Below are 19,547 nucleotides of genomic sequence, written 5' to 3' on the forward strand. Positions count from 1 at the left end.
TCTCAAACATTCTTTCATGGTGTTTTTTTTTTTTTTTTTAAGGAAAAATATCCAATTTTCAGTATATCGTTAACAATCTGTTGTTTCCCGAGGCAAAGCAATAACTGCTGCCCTCCCTAGCTTACAGAAGTCACTTTTTATGTGCTACCCTGAAATTAGGGGTGAGGGGGGAAAGCCCTGTTTTAAGGCAGGATATAGATTATATGATTTTCTTTCCTGCAACCACAGATTAAAACCATCTATGGCTGGCTTAAGTTCAAAGTCACCACTTGCAACTTTTAACAGCGACGGGGACCAGATATAGTAAATGCAGGGTCCTGGGTTTAGTAACACTTTAAGTGGCCAGTGAGCACCAACCAGCACTGTCTCCAGTTGCTCCCCATATTTGTACATAGGTATTTCTCTTCACTCCTGGAAGGCTGATTCAGCAGCAGGAGAGAGACGGAAAGGTGCAAACGTGAAGATGAATGGGGATGATAAGTAAGTGAACCTGTTGTTTTTCGCAGCATTAGCAAAGCATAGATTCCCTTTAACCGCTTCAGCCCCGGAAGTTTTTACCCCCTACCTGACCAAAGCACTTTTTGTGATACGGCACTGCGTAGATTTAACTGACAATTGTACGGTCGTGCGACGTTGCACCCAAACAAAATTGACGGCCCTTTTTCCCCACAAATAGAGCTTTCTTTTGGTGGTATTTGATCACCTCTGCGTTTTTTATTTTTTGTGCTATAAATAAAAAAAGAGCATCAATTTTGAAAAAAACGCAATACTACCAAGTAATATATAAAACAATTTTTTTCCTCAGTTTAGGCTGATACGTATTCATCTACATATTTTTGGTAAAAAAAAAAAAAAAATCACAATAAGCTTATATTGATTGGTTTGCACAAAAGTTATAGCGTCTACAAAATAGGGAATAGTTTTATGGCAATTTTATTATTACGTTTTTTTTTACTCGTAATGTTGGCAATCTGCAGTTTTTATCTTACTGCGACATTATGGCGGACACGTCAGACAATATTGACACATTTTGGACCATTGTCATTTTTGCATCAGTTGAATCTGTGCTATAAAAATGCATTGATTACTGTAAAAATGTCACTGGCAGTGAAGGAGTTTACCACTAGGGGGCCATCAAGGGGTTCACTGTGTTCCCTATTGTGTGTTCTAACTGAAGGAGGAGGGGACAGATTTCTGTTCATACTCTGTATGAACAGACGATCTGTCTGTTCTCCCCTCAGAGAATGGTTCTCCGTGAGCCCTGAGCGATCGCGTGATCCCGGAGGTGGTTGCGACCACTGGGCACTCGCATCGGCTCTGTGGGTGAGTGGGGGCGTGCGCGTGCCCCTAGTGGGCAAAAATAAAAGCAATGTAACATGACGGCGATTCACGCAGCTGAGCCATGTTGCCACAGTACAACTGCGGCAGCTGGTCAGCGAGCGGTTAAGCCTTAATCATCAACTTGACCCGGTGCAAAGTTGATGTAGAAATGTTTAGACCTTTAAAAAAACTCTTTTTCATCTTTGATGAATACAGGACTTCCCCAGAAATAGAAATACCAGCTTACCTTTGCACCATCACTAAAAAACAACAACAAACAGATAAAAAAATTCCAAGCAGTTGGTTAAAGGTCTAATCCATAGAAACCTTCATTTGCAGCTGTCTGTAACACTGATTCTTTAGGCCTTCTACAAAGTGGCTTTGGATTGGTGTGCTTACAAATGCAATGATGCAGTTAGCTTGTATTGAACTGAACAGCTCAATGTACACAATTCACAATTCTGCAGCCAACACCTGCTTGTATGAACTCTTTGGATCCATAAGTAAACAGATTAATCACGTAGGGAATATGACAATTTATGCTTCCTCTTATAACTGCAAGCATTTAACAAAATAATTTGGCAGTACAGACAAGTGTTTGCTGCTTAATAGACACTTCCAGCATATTGTGCAACAGCACGTTAAACTTGAATGTAAGAAGGCACTAGCGTACAGTGGGACTGTTTTTAAAAGAAGGCAAGTAAGTGTCCACACTAATTATATGCCTTCTGCATTCTGTACAAATAGTTCTTTGTGTTTTTTTAGCTAAATACTTTACGTGCATCTCTTTCAAACATCGCCTGCAGGAGTGGAGCATCATTCCAAGCTTTGCTACAGACAATTTGCTGTCTAAATAGCTGGGGGAGACAGTATTAAAAGCATGACCAAAACTCAAATTCTTACCATGCAAAATTAAAAAAGACAAAAATGTTTTTGGAGTTTCTTCTTAAAACCCCCATGATGGGATAGTGGGAAGGAGATCTGTGTGCAGTAGATATAACAAGGTTTACTTGTCTTTATTTGTAATACCTAGTACTATTCTATAAAAAAAAATGTGTATTTCACATTAATTACAGGCCTACCCCACTTTTAAGTACACAATTAGGTTATTTACTAAAGTTAAAAAGTGCAAAATCAGGCTTACTTCTGCATAGAAACCAATGAGCTTTCAGGTTTTATTACCAGAGCTTAATTGAACAAGCTGGGGTTAGAAGCTCATTGGTTTTTATTCAGAAGTGAGCCGGATTTTGCACTTTCCAGCTTTAGTAAATAAACCTCATTGCGTACTTAAAAGCGGGGTATGCCTGTAGTCCCTGGGCTACATACATACCAATTTCAGTAAAACAGCAGTAAAAATGATATGAACACATTTTAATGCACTTTCCAAAAACTTCACCAAAGAAACTTGTTCTGTAGAGACCTGGACATACTGTCCATACTAGAGCTCATTTCTTTCCTAACATAGAAATTGTCTATAATTGTAACTAATTTACTCCCATTCCTAAGTAAAGGACAGCATTTCTGTATGATAAATTGTATAACTAGAAATACTAGTTCATCAGCCTGTCGGACTAATTAAAATGGAATACTGCAACATTCCTATTCAATTGTACCCACATCCTGAAATTCCAATTCTCCGCAATATGGGTTTGTTTTGTAAAACAAATAATGATGATACTTAAAACAGATTTGTCCACAATATTTAAACTATATATCAAACTCTGGAAATGTATGGCACGCTCTAGTTCGAAAAAATTTGAGTAAAAATCTGGTTCTAGTCATATATAGTTGGAGAGCCAGTTCATGTAACTCAGGCATGTCCAAAGTCCGGCCCGCGGGCCAATCGCGGCCCGCGGTCTGGTTTTGAACGGCCCGCCTGGTTGTTTAAACACATATATCTTTCGTGGCCCCCCGCGATCTCCCAGCGCCGGGGCCACAAAAGATATATAGTCCGGCTGCCTCGGAGGGAGGAGACGGGACGAGTGCTGTGCACACAGGAGGAGAATTTCCTGTTTACACGGCAGCTGTAATAGGAAGTCCCGTCTCTGCCATTGGATGACTGTACTGTCCATTAAATGAGGCGGGACTTTCTCTTAAAGAGGCCGTTGTGTAAACAGGAGATTGTCTTTGGCACTCGTCCTGCCCTCCATGGCTGCACTGATGGTAATGGTAGCTGCATTCCTGGCAATGGTGAGTGAATCCCTAGCAATGGTGGCTGCATTCCTGGCAATGGTGGGTGAAATTCCTGGCAATGGTGGCTGCATTCCTGGCAATGGTGGCAGCATTCCCGGCAATGGTGGCAGCATTCCCGGCAATGGTGAGTGAATTTCTGGCATTGGTGGGTGCATTCCTGGCAATGGTGGGTGCATTCCTGGCAATGGTGCCTGCATTCCTGGCAATGGTGGCTGCATTCCCAGCAATGGTGAGTGAATTCCCGGCAATGGCGGGTGAAATACCTGGCAATGGTGGCTGCATTCCTGGCAATGGTGGGTGAAATACCTGGCAATGGTGGCTGCATTCCTGGCAATGGTGGCTGCATTCCTGGCAATGGTGGCAGCATTCCCGGCAATGGTGGCAGCATTCCCGGCAATGGTGGCTGCATTCCCGGCGATGGTGGCTGCATTCCCGGCAATGGCTGCATTCCTGGCAATGGTGAGTGCATTCCTGGCAATGGTGGCTGCATTCCCGGCAATGGTGGCTGCATTCCCGGCAATGGTGGCAGCATTCCTGGCAATGGTGGCAGCATTCCCAGCAATGGTGGCAGCATTCCCAGCAATGGTGAGTGAATTCCTGGCATTGGCGGGTGAATCCCTGGCAATGGTGGGTGCATTCCTGGCAATGGTGGGTGAAATTCCTGGCAATGGTGGGTGAAATTCCTGGCAATGGTGGCTGCATTCCCGGCAATGGTGAGTGAATCCCTGGTAATGGTGGCTGCATTCCCGGCAATGGTGAGTGAATTCCCGGCAATGGTGGGTGAATTCCCTGGCAATGGTGGGTGAATTCCCTGGCAATGGTGGGTGCATCCCTGGCAATGGTGGGCGCTGCATTCCTAGTAATGGTGAGCGCTGCATTCCTAGCAATTGTGGGTCTGCAGATAGACACTGACCCTTGTTTTGCTTCACAGTTCTTTATTTAAAATTTTAAGTTTTTTTTTCCTGAAGTTTCCCTCTTAAAGTGAAGGTGCGTGTTATACGTCAATAAATATGGTGTATCCAAATAATACACTTGAGTTCATCTATTCACCACACACAGCCACAAAGGCAAGAGAACTCTTGTTGGGCCGTGTATTAGTGCTCGGATGGACACGCTTAGACCGAATTTTAATGGTTCAAAGAATGTCAGACAAAATGGTCGGCCCTCGCGCATGTTCAGTTCATCAAATCTGTCCCTCTTTGAAAAAAGTTTGGACATCCCTGATGTAACTGTTTACATTTAACAAATATCTGTACACCTGAACGTAAATCCTTCTACAAGAATTTTGATCCCTTCCCCAATTGAAAACATTTATATAATTCCATTTATATAATTTGAACCATAAACCTGGTTCAAATAAGTCAGAAACTGGTTGATCTTTTGTTAAGTAATTGTTTTGACCATTTTTTTGCAGCAATCTACTTCAGAGTAGCCTTCCTGGCGGTATTCCCGAGTCTGGCTCGGGGTGAGATTTAATTACCATAAGCGGTATTCCCGAGCCAGACTCGGGATCGCATCCCTGGATCCCCTCCATGGATCCAGCAATGCTTACCTTGTCCCCTGGATCCAGCGATGTCTCCCTGCTGTGATCAGTGAGCCGCCATGTCTCCCTCGATCTGTGACAGCGCAGAGCTCCTTTCCCTGCGAGCGTTGCGACGCACGGGGATGGAGTTCGGCACCAAATTCAAAAAGTAAAAAAACACAGTATAGATACATTATACTGTAATCTTACAGATTACAGTACTGTATCAAATAATAACACATTCCCTTTGTCTCTAGTGGTTTGTCCAGTGTCCTGCATGCAGTTTTAGATTATAAATACTATTCTTTATGCCAGGAAACTGGAGATTGTCCATAGCAACCAAAAAATGTCAGTTTACATCAAAAGTGGTTATAGACCAGCTAGAAAACAGTGATAATAAATTAGAATCACTTGCAGAATTGAGCGATAGTAATTTGTGGGGAAATTCGTCATCAGACACTAAAAGTAATGACAGAGACAATTCTGCAACTCAGCACATTTCAGTGTTTTTGATTTGATTACATTATTGAATATTTTTTATTATTATATTATTATTTGTTATAATTATTTATAGTTATTTATTTTATTATATATATATATATATATATATATATATATATATATATATATATTATATTATAATTTATGATTTCATATTTCACATTTTATCATACCCGGGATGTCTATTAGACTCTTGTTTGGATGGATTTAAGGGAATTATTTGTAAGAATTACAGGCCTATAATATAAAACGCCAAATTTCCATGCAAAATAGTGGTATCGCTTTCAGCACCTAAAATTTGAAATAATCAAACAAGGGAGGTTAAAGTGAATCTTCACCCTACCACCCCACCTAAAAAAAATTTTTACTTATGCTTGGTTGCGGGTCCTACACAGATAAGATACTCACCCATCCAGTGGATCCAGGTTTGTCCTGCTGAGATCCATCTTCTTGCTTGACGTCATCAGGAAGCTTCTGGTTCTTCCGGTTCCAGCTAGCAGCTTTCATGATAAGCCACCAGGTCCACCCCCTCCTCCTTTCTCAATGAAGGACTATGCCTCCTGTAATATGTGACATACATATCCCATTAGGCACCACAGGAAAGCTGCATGTCATTCACCTAGGCAAGTTATGTGCATTGGGTGCACTCACGCTGCCTCAGCAATAGAATGCATTAGGCTTTTGAACCACTTTAAAACTTGGTCACCAGCCTGCCCCAGAATTCTGATTGGGAGGAGTGTCACCACTGTACAGTGCAATAGAGACTGACTTTTCCAATATGAATCCAACTTATCAGGAGACTACAAAAGGCTGATTTTAAGACAGACTCAGGAAATTATGGCAATTTCATGTAAAAATAAATTATTTGTAATGATTTATATTGGCTGCAGAACTAGATTAAATGGTGATTTATATGTATCTGGAGATTAACTTTAAATATGGATGTTTGCAATTTGTGCTAGAAAGAAAGGTTAATTTGAGGACATATTGAGGACCTTATGCTGCAACAGAAGACATCTGATGAATTTGGCTTGAGGATGCTTATGTCACCTAAACAAAGACAGACAGCAACTTTTTTTCAGATATCAAGTGGCAGAAATAAGCTTTCTGAACTTGGTTGGGTGTTGCTATATAACATTGATTCTCCAATCATTTGAACCATGTGTTCATAGTGTCATTGTTCTGCTAATTCAGGGAAATCTGTTATACCATACTGTGCAAAGGTTTAAGGCAGTTGTGAAGAAATGTAAGAAAGAATGCATTAAAAAATATATATTTTAATTGTATATTTTATGTTAATTTACAAAATGCAAAGTGAGTGAACAAAGAGATGTTTTCATCAAATCAATATTTGATGTCACTATCCTTTGGCTTCAAACCAGCATCAGTTCTTACACTTGCACACTTTGCGCACTTGCACAAAGGCATGACATTTGTAGGATTGGAGTCGGGTGAATGATTAACCAATTATACTAAGAAAGTGATGATCATAAATTATATGTAGGTTCATATGTAGGTCATATGTAGGTTGACAAACAGTCATTAACTGAAACAGAAACCACTGTGTAGGAGGCTTAAAACTGGGCGAGGAACAGCCTAACTCTGCTACTAAGGCGAGGTTGTGAAAAACTGTTAAATGCCACGGGTCATATACCATGGAAAGACTGAGCACAAAAAGAAAGATCTCTTCCAGGCAAAGATTTCAAAGCAGGGTTTCAAGATGTGCTGTTCAAGCTCTTTTGAAGAAGCAGGCAAAGTAGAGGACTGTAGACTCAGTGATTAGCCACGGAAACTTAATTCATCATGCTTACTTCCCTTTGACATCGGCCAACAGCACAGAACTGGTGAAAACCTTTGGGACCCAGGTAAGCCCATCTACTGTCCGGAGAACTCTGGCCAGAAGTGGTCTTTATAGAAGAATTACTGCCGAAAAGTCATACATCCGGCATGCTAACAAGGCTAAGCGACTCAAGTATACGCTAAAACATAGGAACTGAGGTGCAGAAAATGGTAGCAGACGCTCTGGGATAATGAGTCTAAATTTGAAATATTTTGTTCTAGCAGGAGGCAGTTTATTTGCCGAAGGGTTTGAGAGTGGTACAATAATCAGTGCCTGTAGGCAACAGTGAAGCATAATGGAGGTTCTTTGCAAGTTTGGGGCTGCGTTTCTGCAATTGGAGTTGGAGATTTGATCAGGATCAATGCTAATAAATACTGACAGGTACTTATCCATCATGCAAAACCATCAGGGAGATTTTTGATGTGCCCTAAATTTATTCTGCAGCCAAACAACAATCCCAAACATACAGCAAATGTCATTAAGAACTGTCTACAGTGTAAAGAAGAACAAGGAGTCCTAAAAGTGATGTTTGGCCTTCCCGGGGCCCTGATTTTAACATCAAGTCTGTCTGGGATTATTTGAAGAGGCAGAAGGATATGAGGCAGCCTACATCCACAGAAGATCTGTGGTTAGTTCCCCAAGATGTTTGGAACAGCCTACTTGCCGAGTTCCTTCAAAAACCGTGTGCAAGTGTACCTAGAAGAATTGATGCTGTTTTGAAGGCAAAGGTTCACACACCACATATTGATTTGCTTTGGATTTCTCTTCTGTTAATTTACTTTCAATTTTGTTAATTGATACAAAATAGACTATTAAATCTAATATTTCTGAAAGCATTCTTAATTTACAGCATTTTTTCAAACCTGCCTAAAACCTTTGCACAGTAGTGTATGTCTGACAATTTGATTGTTTCTTTGTAAAGTCTGTCAATTTTACAAGATCATTCATCATCTCTTTATTTCACTCTGCACGTCCACAGTCATATGGAATGTTAAACAAATTTCAGATATTTGTGTTATCTTCAATGCATACCTTTCCGGTCAGTCCACGTACAATATTGCTGATAAATATTAAGCATTTGTTCTTCATTTGTTCAGATGCCCTTGGCACTTACATGCAGCAGTTGATTAACATTCAGTTTAAGGATCTTGCCCTGCCTTATATTTGTGCATTGTATCAATTTAGTATCAATTTAGAAATATATTATAGTTTATTATTCAGTAATGTTTATTAGAAAAAAAAATTGTTTCCAGGCATAATACATTTTGGTTTACAATTTTTTATTTAAGTGAATTGTAGTTTTACTTACAGTTTAGACTCGACCTTTGTAAAACAAAAGTACTGGTATGTTATAATAGGAAAATTATTTTGTGAATGTGCTCTATAAAGTGTGCCTAATAATATAGACTTGCAGCTCTTGACAGAACACTTGAATGTTTTAGTTGCTATTACAGAGAATTTGTTTTAAAACCTCCTTAAAATGTACTTAATTTATTTTTATTTCGTTAGGTAAATATGAAATATTACATAGGATTATTTCAAATCTGCTGCCAGAATAAACACTAATGCCTAACCCAAACCCTAACCCACCTAACCCTAAGGTGAATAAACCTTAATGCCATCGGGGAGCTACCCTAATTTCACTTAGACAGTAATGGTCATTATGTGATCAGATAGTGCTGGACTTTTTTTAGAAAGATCAGAATACTCCTCAAACGCATAATCTTTGTTGTCCACATTATGAAATATACACTATATTGTCAAAAGTATTGGGACGCCTGCCTTTACATGCACATGAACTTTAATGGCATCCCAGTCTTAGTCCATAGGGTTCAGTATTGAGTTAACCCACCCTTTACAGCTTTAACAGCTTCAGGTTTAGGAGTGTGTCTATGGGAATGTTTGACCATTCTTCCAGAAGCGCAGTTGTGAGGTCAGGCACTGATGTAGATGAGAGGGCCTGACTTGCAGTCTCCACTCTAATTCATCCCAAAGGTGTTCTATCGTGTTGAGGTCAGGACTGTGCAGACAAGTTAAGTTCCTCCACCCCAAACTCTCTCATCTCTATCTTTATGGAACTTGCTTTGTGCATTGGACATTTTGGACAATTTCATGCTCCCAACTTTCAGAGAACAGTTTGGGGATGGCTGCTTCCTGTCCTAACATGACTGTGCACCAGTGCACAAAACAAGGTCCATAAAAACATGGATGAGCGAGTTTGGGGTGGGGGAACTTGACTGACCTGCACAGATTCCTGAATTAGAGTGGAGACTGTGAGCCAGGCCTTCTTGATCAATCTCATGTCTGTCCTCACAAATGCTCTTCTGGAAGAATGGTCAAACATTCCCATAGACACACGCTTAAGAAGAGTTGAAGCTGTTATAGTGAGCCAACTCAATATTGAACACTACAGACTAAGAATTGGATTCCATTAATGTTCATGCACATGTAAAGGCAGGCATCTCAATACTTTTGACAATATAGTGTATAATTGTAAATTAAAGCCGATATGGAATTTTTCCAATTTTTATCTTTTTTTAAGCCCATCCACACCAATGCCTTTTTAACAAGTGTACACAAGTTAGCTATTTCTTTAAATGGTGTTTATTCACACCCGTACAGTGCATATTTGATACATCTATGTACATTATAGTTGCTATTGATGACAATGACATTGCATGAAAATGCATAATTGTTAATACTTGTAAAAATGCATGACAACGTACATGGAATGGTGTGACTCCACCTTTGCTTAGGATAAGGAGCGGTTAAAATGGATTTATTTTGCCATCTTTGTCTGACTTACTTCCTCTCCAATAGACACAACAGGAAGTGAAAATAATGTTCCCAAAGTAAGGGCAATTCTCTATTAGACAGTTGTTACCAAAACAAGTTCCTGTATTAGAAGAACCCCCTAGTGGCAGAGGTTCTTACCCCTCCCTTCTTTATCCAAAAGGAAAAACATTTTAGTCCCCCTGTACCATCTATTGTTTAGTATTTAAACACATGGTTTCTAGTAACACAAGCACAATCTCTGTGGATACATTGTTACATTCACAGTGTTTGCTCTTAAGCCCATTGGGCTAAGTGATGTGTTATGGATATTAGACCCATCATAATAAAATAATATGCTGAATTCACTACATTTAATCGGGTTGTGGAGAATACATTATTGTTTAAGATGTTTCCAATGCTAAAGGTCTTTAATTTACCAGAACCCAAAGGCTGAAGTTTTTTTTTTTTTTTTTTCTTAATAACTCTCCAGAGCTCTTTTGAATTGTATAACTGTGTAGAGTATTTTTATCCATGCAAAGATATCCACTTTCCCATCAAAATGGTTTTTGTGCACAAAACAATGAACATCTGTACTAAATAAAAAAAAGTCCATATGGCAATTGTGTGGAAATATAATTTGGCATTTCTGACATAAAGCATTAAGTCATTTTCTTGTTAAAAATATTCCTCTCTAGAGAATTTTTTTTCTATTAAATGATCATGTTTTACACGTATACAGAGATGTAACTATTTTGATGTTTGTATTTATTCATTGTTTTTTGTGTTTTTTAGTCAAAACACTGCTGGTTATACGTTATGGTATATGAAATGTCAGTACAGCTTACAGAACTTTCATCCAAACTCTCAAACACATCACAAAATTATCATACGATATACAGTCTTTCTCTTATATTTCGAGAAATCAGGACATGTATCAAGTCTTCTAATCAACAGGTATTGTAGCTATCAGCTCCTTGATAATAATAGTTTTCTCATGTATTGTAATAAAAAACTATTTATCAGTTATTTGTAACTTGACACATGTGTGACATTTTGTAAGTGTATATCCTTTACTTCATTATTACAAAAGCATAAAGTCATTATTATAAATTATGTAAATTATTTTAATTATTAAATAGTTTGCACGTTCATTTACTATTATTGCTAGTAGACAACACACATTATTTTATATATAATATTTTATTTTATTCTATATTTTTATGTTAAAAAATAATAAAAAAATAAAAAATAAAAGAACTACAGCTACACAGTCTTCACCACACCCCAGAAAGCCTATATTAGTGTCAGAGACACAATGAGAATGAAAGAAGCTTGTCTTATCTTCATTTACTAATGTTTAAATTGAATTAACTGCCCAAAGGCTTTTTTTTTTCAATAAAAGCTCACTTTCCATGAATGTTGTATGATTTAATAAAGCACATTCAGGAATTTTTGCTAGGTTTTAAATTTACAAATATTACATTAAAGCTTTTTTTTTTTTTATCAACTGACTACTAATTGTTTAGTAGTATTAATAGTTCTAAAATAAGAGGAAAACATTAGTGTGTAAATGCCTCTGTCAAAAAGAAATAATGCTAGTGTAGGACATAAATATATTTTCTCAAAAAAAATCAAGAGCAAGTTAAAGGGCCTCCCACAGAGAACAGAATGTAGCTGCAGGCCAACACATAATTGCTGGAATAAGCAGAGCATTCTTTCATGCGTGTTCAAATAGGTGAAAGAACTTTATCCAGTGGCAAAAACATGGCCCCCCCCGTCACGTTTGCATTATATGAACACTGTACTTAAATATTTTGCATTTATTCTGAAAATTACAAATGCTGAAAAACAGAATTACTGGCAGAGCTAGTGGTCATTAGTCACATTCAACTGGACTTGTTCTGTAGACATTTCATAGCTTATTCAATCAAAATGTTTCAGTTTTAAATGAGATCATTCACAGACATAATCTCGGATACTCATCATCAAATGGATAAAAAGAATTCATAAGCAAGGTTCTTCAGTGTTTACTAGCATCAAGGCTGTGTGTTGAACAGTTGTTCTTCTATATACATTTTTTAATTACAAAAACCAAAAAACCAATTGTAATGTTATTTCCTTTTTTTTGTTCTACCTTAACAGGACTTTGTACAAGACTATTTGGAAAACGTTTCCAAAGAGATGTTATCCCCAAGGATTTTTTTTAATTTGGTTACTGAAACTATTTCAGTTTTCCAAGAAGTAAATAATACACACTTTGATGAAATGTGTATGGTACCTACAAGTAACCCTATGACAGGTAAAGTTTTATATCACATGGCTTTGTTTACTGCATCTCCTATGTTAATATCTCCTATTTTACGGGTTCAAAAATCTAAAATCGTTTTTCTTCTTTTTAGGAGACTCCGTTACAAAAGGAAACACACAGTATGCATCAAGTAAATTAAGAAATGGCAGCAGATCTGGTAAGTAGATTTAATGACTTATGTTCATGTGATAGTTGTTTTGATATAGATTGATTAAAGTGGACCTTCAGTAATTTTTTCAACTTTACATCTATTAAATCTTTTGCCCTTGTTTTAACTTTGGATAGTAAAACATTTTTTTCTGCCAGTAAATACCTTATACAGCCCACTTTCTGGTAAAAAGCCTAGGCTTATGACATCATGCACAGCTCTCTCTCTCTCACTCTTGGGAGAGTTTGCCGGGGGGGGGGGGTGTCACAAGAGGGCCAATGAGAGCTGCAGAGCAGGAGGTGTGCATCTATGTGTCTGTGTAAATCCAGGAAGTGAACAAGCAGCAGCATCAGCTGCCCATGGTTAAAATGGATGCAGCCAGACTTAGTGGAGGGAGATTTCTGCAGCATATTTGACAAGAAAAGAATCGCAGTATATATATATATATATATAATAATATGCAAAGTGGTTGGAGGGAAGCTTCAGAATGGGAAAGATGTTTTTATTACAAATTATCAGAGCAGACTACAGTTCCTCTTGAACTTGTTTGAGAAAGATAGATTGTGCTACAGTTTTAACACTCACAGAAATAGAAGAAATATTTTTTTTTTACTATTTATTTAAATAGTTTTTTTTAAATCATTTTTATTGACTTATGTGACTTTCAGACTTTTACAAATTTGATTTTCCTTGTTTTTATTGTTTAAAAGGATAGATATTTGTTGAGAGGAGCTCTAGGTGACTTATTGCAGTATATCTATTACATAAGAGGGTGGTGGGCTATTGGTCACACAGGGAGAGCATTGTTTTCAATGAGTCAGCTGACACAAAGGGGTTGATTTATGATAAAATGAATACAAGCTATTTACTTTGGCAGGTGTATGCTCACTTTGCAAAGTGAATGTTAGTGAATAAGGTGACTCCATTTTCCCTTTGAATACCCCATTGTGCTAGCAAAGATCTTGCTTTTTTATTGTATCAGCATCAGGTTGATGCATGAGATATGGTCCATCCTTCTTTGGCCAGGGATATCTAACACATATTAGGTACTATAGCACCTGTGTTCTGTCTCTCATATAATACTAATCAGTAATTGCAACCTGAACTAGGAATGCCCTTTGTTGCTTAGGACCAGTTAACACCAGTAGGCAGTGCGGGAAAGGCACGTTCCATTTGGTTTTCCCACACCGCAGATGAATGCACCGCCCTGGCGATCTGCATGTGGGTGCCAATGTATTGTTATTGGCACCCCAAACGTAGATCGCAAACGCAAACTGTTTGCAGGGCACCAACTCACATGGTACCACAATACCATGCAGTTTGATGCAGTGCATTTTTAAAACTGGTGTAAACACTACTTTTCGTGCTGCCTGGGTCTGGAGCATTTTGCAGCCCATTCAAATGAATAGGTTGTCAAATACATGGCACAGGAATGGGCGGTAATCACAGTGTGAACCTTCAGATGAGCAGGCTATGTAAGACTGGGCTAGAGTATAGTGGCCTAGACATGGTTTAACGCTGTATATAATGTTATCAGTAAATCATGGGGGTTATTTACGAAAGACAAATCCACTTTGCACTGAAAGTGCACTTGGAAGTGCAGTCGCTCTAAATATGAGGGGTAGATCTTAAATGAGTGGAAGCTCTGCTGATTTTATGATCCATAAATGAGCAACCTAAAATGCTGTTTTTTTTATTTTCCTTGAATGTCCCCCTCGGATCTACAGCGACTTTACTTCCAAGTGCACTTTCACTGCACTTTCAAGTGCACTTGCAGTGCAAAGTGGATTTTCCTTTAGTAAATGACCCCCATGGCATATAATTAATCCTATATATCTTTAATTTACCAACAGTACATGCAATACAATACAAATGTTGGACACTGTTGTATTGTTTAATAACAAGATGTTAGAAGGTGGAAATCCACTTTATTACCCAGGGGCACCCAGTCTTTGAAATACTTGGGAAAGTGTGAGCTCCCTAAGTGGCTGCCACATTTCCAATTCCTCTCATTATACGCTGGATTGCATTAAAACACACAAGAATGAGCAAGCTAAATGAATTTGCCCCAAGACATATAAATTACTTATATTATGGAATGACAATATTAATTTATATGACAGCAGTCACAGTCATCAAAGTAAAAATTGAAGTAAGAAATATTTTTTATTCAATTAAATATGAAAAAGCATATCCTTTAATAGTGCCATTTCTCTCTGCTACCTGGTTCCTCTGTTTTTAGCATTACTCAGTTCTGGCAGCTTTTCCCAACACCAAGAGTTAAAATGGTGATAAGGAGGGAGCTGCAGCACTCACTCTGACGTTTGCGACAATACCTCACATGTGCGGTGCGATTACTATTTACAGATGCGTGCAGGACCTATGTGTACGGGAACATTTTATTCATTTATTTTCATTTTTATATTTATTTTATTTTTAAAAATGACACTGCATCTTTAATTTTTTATTATTGAACTTTATTGCTGTCACAAGGGATGAACAACATGCGCCTATATGTGTTCATGTGTTTGTGCTGGGAGCACACTGCACAGCCCGCTCACAGCACAGAAAACCTTGTATCTTTCTCTTCTTGCTAGGAGAAAAAATGTAAACAAACAAAAGTATGTGTAATTTTATTTTTTCAAAAAAGAATAGCTAGATCAATGTTTGATCTAGGTCAGTGTTCAAGGTAAGGGTCAGGGTCAGAATATTTTAAATAGTTATTTTTTAAAATTAGTTTTAGTGTCAGAATAAAATAATAATAATAATAATAAAATATGCAGTATGTAATACATACATGTTTTCCCATGTCCTTTTAAAGAGTACATAAAAATACCTGTTGATCTACCAAAACACACTCAGCCCCTAATTTTCTATTGTGGCCATAAGTATGTCTGCCGTGCCAAGTTATATTTTGCTAACACAGGAAGAATACACGTCCAGAACAGCTCTGGATTTCTGACAAAATGAACCTTCTGTTTTGCACTTCTCAAACATATATTAAAAGAGAAGTATGGGTTGGGGTTTTTTCCCATAATCATACTTACCTAGGTGGATGCAGTCCAATGCTGCATCTGTCCCCCGGCGTCTCTACACTGAGAACCGAACGATCGAACACCGCCAATGGCTCGGTTCTGACAGCTCGTGAGGAGAGAGTTGCAGACTGTCAGCCAGCAGCTCTCTGCTCTGCCCCCTCCTCGTTCGTTGAAACGGCAGCTGTGGACGGGATGGAGCCAGGTGTCAGTCCAGGGACCTGGCAGATCCCGACTTCCATTGTTGTGATGACGCAGACTTCTGACTTCTGTGACATCAGCAGAGATCGGACTTCAGCCTGCTCTCTGATGAAAACAGGTCACTGGAGTGCAAAACAAACTGCACTCCTGTGATCTATAGGAGAAGTACAGCCAAATGAACTTTGGCTATTCTTTTCCTTAAAAAAAAAAAAAAGCATTCAATGTAATGTAACAAAGCAAAGGGGAGCAAATAATAGAAGCCCATAGTTGGGAGTGACATACACTTTAAAGCAGCAGTAAGCCCTCCTTGCCTTTATAGCCATATAGCTTTATAGGTTGAGAGCACAACTGTGACAGTTATCATTGATGGCATGCCTTGCATGTAACACTTTTGTGAAACTTGATTAAAGTGGATGTAATCCCATTCTGTAGGCTTGTACCTACAGGTAAGCCTATTATAAGGCTTACCTGTAGGTACTATGAATATCTCCTGAACCTTCACGGGAGATATTCACACTTCATGAAGCTGGTGATGTCACCGGCGCATGCTCTCTGAACAGATGGTATACCTGTGCCGTCAATTCAAAGCTTCGTGCTTTTGTCCGTGACACCCGTGGCATGTATGGAAGTGACGTTACTGCAGTATGGCCAATCAGACAGCCAGAGGACGCACACCCGAAAGGAAGACCAAGTGAAGATGGAATCGTCTGTCAGAGCTCACAGCACGGCGGTGCTGGCTCTTCGTTCTTAGGTAAGTATTTCATAATGTGTTAGTAAGCGATGCATACTAGCAGATTATGCCTCTACTTTAAAAAACAACTAAGAAAAATTGGTGTGGTTTACTTCCACTTTAAGGTTATAGGCATCTCTATCGCAATATTAAACTCAGCCAGCAAACTATTTTCAAACTGGTTCAGCTTCATCATTCTTGCCAACACCATTTTTCACAAAGTACTTGCTGCAGAAAACCATTTTAACATGTCTGTGAAGCACTTGAATTTATTGATATTTATATTAAGTATTCTAATGTTATACAGTTCAATAGGCAGTGTTCCATATCAGATTAACCTACTCCAAATATTTACATTGTTGCATATTCTTGTACTATACAGTATACACTCTACCTTTCACATTCTAAATAGAGAGACATTTGGTGTACTTCAGATACTTCAAAGTTTGTATTTTTTTTCTTTTGTTTCTCTTTCTTACTTTACATCATACCTGGCAATCTTTTATAACAATTAATCTTATTTATAAAATATTTACACTGAATCAGAGTTTGAAAGGGTGGAATGTAATGTCATAGTTGTATCTCCCATCTAACTGCTATGTTTGGTATTTCGTTTTGCTTCTGGTCCTTTTAGAGCATCGCACAGTAAAACACATGTTGCATAAATGATGGCCTTTTTTTCAACCTAGCTTTTGTTGTTTTTTACTTTATAAAAACAGTTTAGGAATATTACAGTGTATATACAGTAAATGTAATCATTTTTAGCCAGGCATCAATCCAACAAATGTACATTTAGACCAGAAGGTGGGTGGATAGTGGAGTATTAATAACAGATAAATCAAAGTGTAGACATTCCTGCTGACTGGTGACATCATTCCATAGACAAGTACTTTTGCTTGCAGTCATTCTCCAGAACACTTCCTTATAAGTTATTTCAAGAATCAAAATAATAAAACAAGAGACTAAACTAAAATCAAAACCTAAAGTGTATGTCTGGGCAAAAAAAAAGTTTTAGTCCTTTAAAAATGCTGCAGGTACAGAAGAATATTTGTTGGTCTGCTAGAAATCAGTAATGCTAGCTTTCATTTTGAGCTGGCAACACAGCTCCTTCTCTGTAGTCAGGGCCCGGCCGAGGCATAGGCAGAAGAGCCACCTGCCTTCAGTACTGTGCTTCGGAGAACACATCTGAGAAGGGGGCTTCACTTGCATCGTCATCACTATGTTAAAGTATAACTAAAGGCAAAAGCTAGCTTTGGACAGAGTGAAGAGGGATTAGAACGCTTATCAATTTTTATTGCTGACTGTGCCCCCATTTGGGAGGTTCATCCTCGTTATTTGTCCTGTTTACTATTATCATTGAACGTGAAAGTAAAAGTAAATCCAAGATCTTGGGTTGTCCCCAGAAAAGTAAGAAAATATCCTAATGGGGACCCCAGTTCTGGTGACCTGGGGGTCCCCAAAGAATTCCCTTAATTTACAGGGTCTTCCTCTTCCTTCCTGTTTGACTATGGGACAGGAAGTGAAGGGAAATCTCCACAGTTGGACACAGATAGCGAAAACAAAATTGACAGAGGTTATAATGCTCCCTTGCTCTATCCAAAATGGATTTTTGCCTATAGATCTACTTTAGGTGCCTGCACTGCACCGGTCTGAGCTGTCAAACAGACAGCTGAGTCCTGTAGATCAGGGGTCATCAACCCTGTTCTCAGGGCCCACTAACAGGCCAGGTTTTATGTATTACCTTGAGGAGATGCAGACTAGAATAGGGCAATCACTGAGCAGCAAATGTGATGTATTTCAGTTATCTTGCAAACCTGGCCTGTTAGTGGGCCCAGAGGACAGGGTTCATGACCACTGATGCAGATCATACTGGGAGATCGTGTCTCACTTTGTGTAACCAGCGGAACTCACCATACACAGCTGCACCCGATTTTACACTCTCTAATTTTAGTAAATGAACCTCACTGTGTGCTCTTGATAAACAGAGTACGGTTCTGGCTGTCATGGAGCTTTGATGATCACACAGGTAAAGCTGCATATTCCCAGTGTAATCATTAGGACTCATCTATCAGTTTGACAGTCTGGGTCCTGTTTTGCACTTATTTATGAATGAAAGCGACTATTATATTAAAATAAAGTCCTTATTAAGCCTTAGTGAATCCTATTTTTTATGTTTAATCATTTGTAAATACACTTTTTAAATTTCTAAGTTAGACATTTTACGTCTTGTAAATCATTATATATACAATCTGGATATTCCATACACAATTGCAGTGGAATTAATGGCTATAATATTTAGTTTTAAGACTTAAAGACTTGCATGGATGATGCAAATTCACAAGATTTAAAACTGCAAATCCAGGCCTAGCTTTAAGAACATGCAACCATCTATAATATACTGTATGTTGCCTAGCATTAAAATATACAAATTGTGAATATTTCTAAAAATATATCTACGCAAGACTATTGACTTCTGCTTTGTAGACAACCTTCTGGGAATAGTTTACTAAAATATATTTTTTTCTATTAATCAAATGGCCTTGTGTTCACTTTGAACACCCAACCATGTTCAATTAAATTCCTCGGAAAGATTTCGCAATGTTTTTATCTGCAATGGCTCATGAGCATAAGTGCCAAAAGATGCAATTAGTACAGGTTCCGCACCTGCAAGAGGAGAATTAAGTCATATGGCTTAACATAATATTGTGCATTACAATTCTTACTTCCCTTCTTCTTTAATAAAACTAAACTTAACACCGACTGCAGAATTGGCCAATGCTGACTCTGCAAGCCCTACCTGGATGAGGGTAACTCCAAGTTTGCATTCAGGGATTTTTACAGGTACTGGGTGGACTTTTGGATGTAATTGCTTCAAAAAATACCTTAGGTGTTTTAGAATGTCAACGCAAGTCTATTTTCTGTCTCAGTCAGAATTTAGATAACAGCTGCCTGTTATGTGTTTACTCTTTGAATAAAC

General features: G+C 38.3%; 1 protein-coding gene across 1 annotated transcript in view; it reads left to right on the plus strand.

Annotated features, from left to right (window-relative positions):
• The window catches only part of KITLG (KIT ligand), a 104,898-nt gene that overhangs the window by 66,672 nt on the left and 18,679 nt on the right, over positions 1–19,547 (plus strand). The window contains exons 4-6 of the mRNA XM_077471267.1: positions 10,944–11,105; positions 12,294–12,450; positions 12,551–12,616. Coding sequence (XP_077327393.1) covers positions 10,944–11,105; positions 12,294–12,450; positions 12,551–12,616 — 385 coding nt within the window. The remainder of the gene's footprint in view (positions 1–10,943; positions 11,106–12,293; positions 12,451–12,550; positions 12,617–19,547) is intronic.

The sequence above is a fragment of the Lithobates pipiens genome, unplaced genomic scaffold (assembly GCF_037356315.1).
Source record: "Lithobates pipiens isolate NorthernLeopardFrog02 unplaced genomic scaffold, aLitPip1_a1.2 Scaffold_8, whole genome shotgun sequence".
Lineage (NCBI taxonomy): Eukaryota > Metazoa > Chordata > Amphibia > Anura > Ranidae > Lithobates > Lithobates pipiens.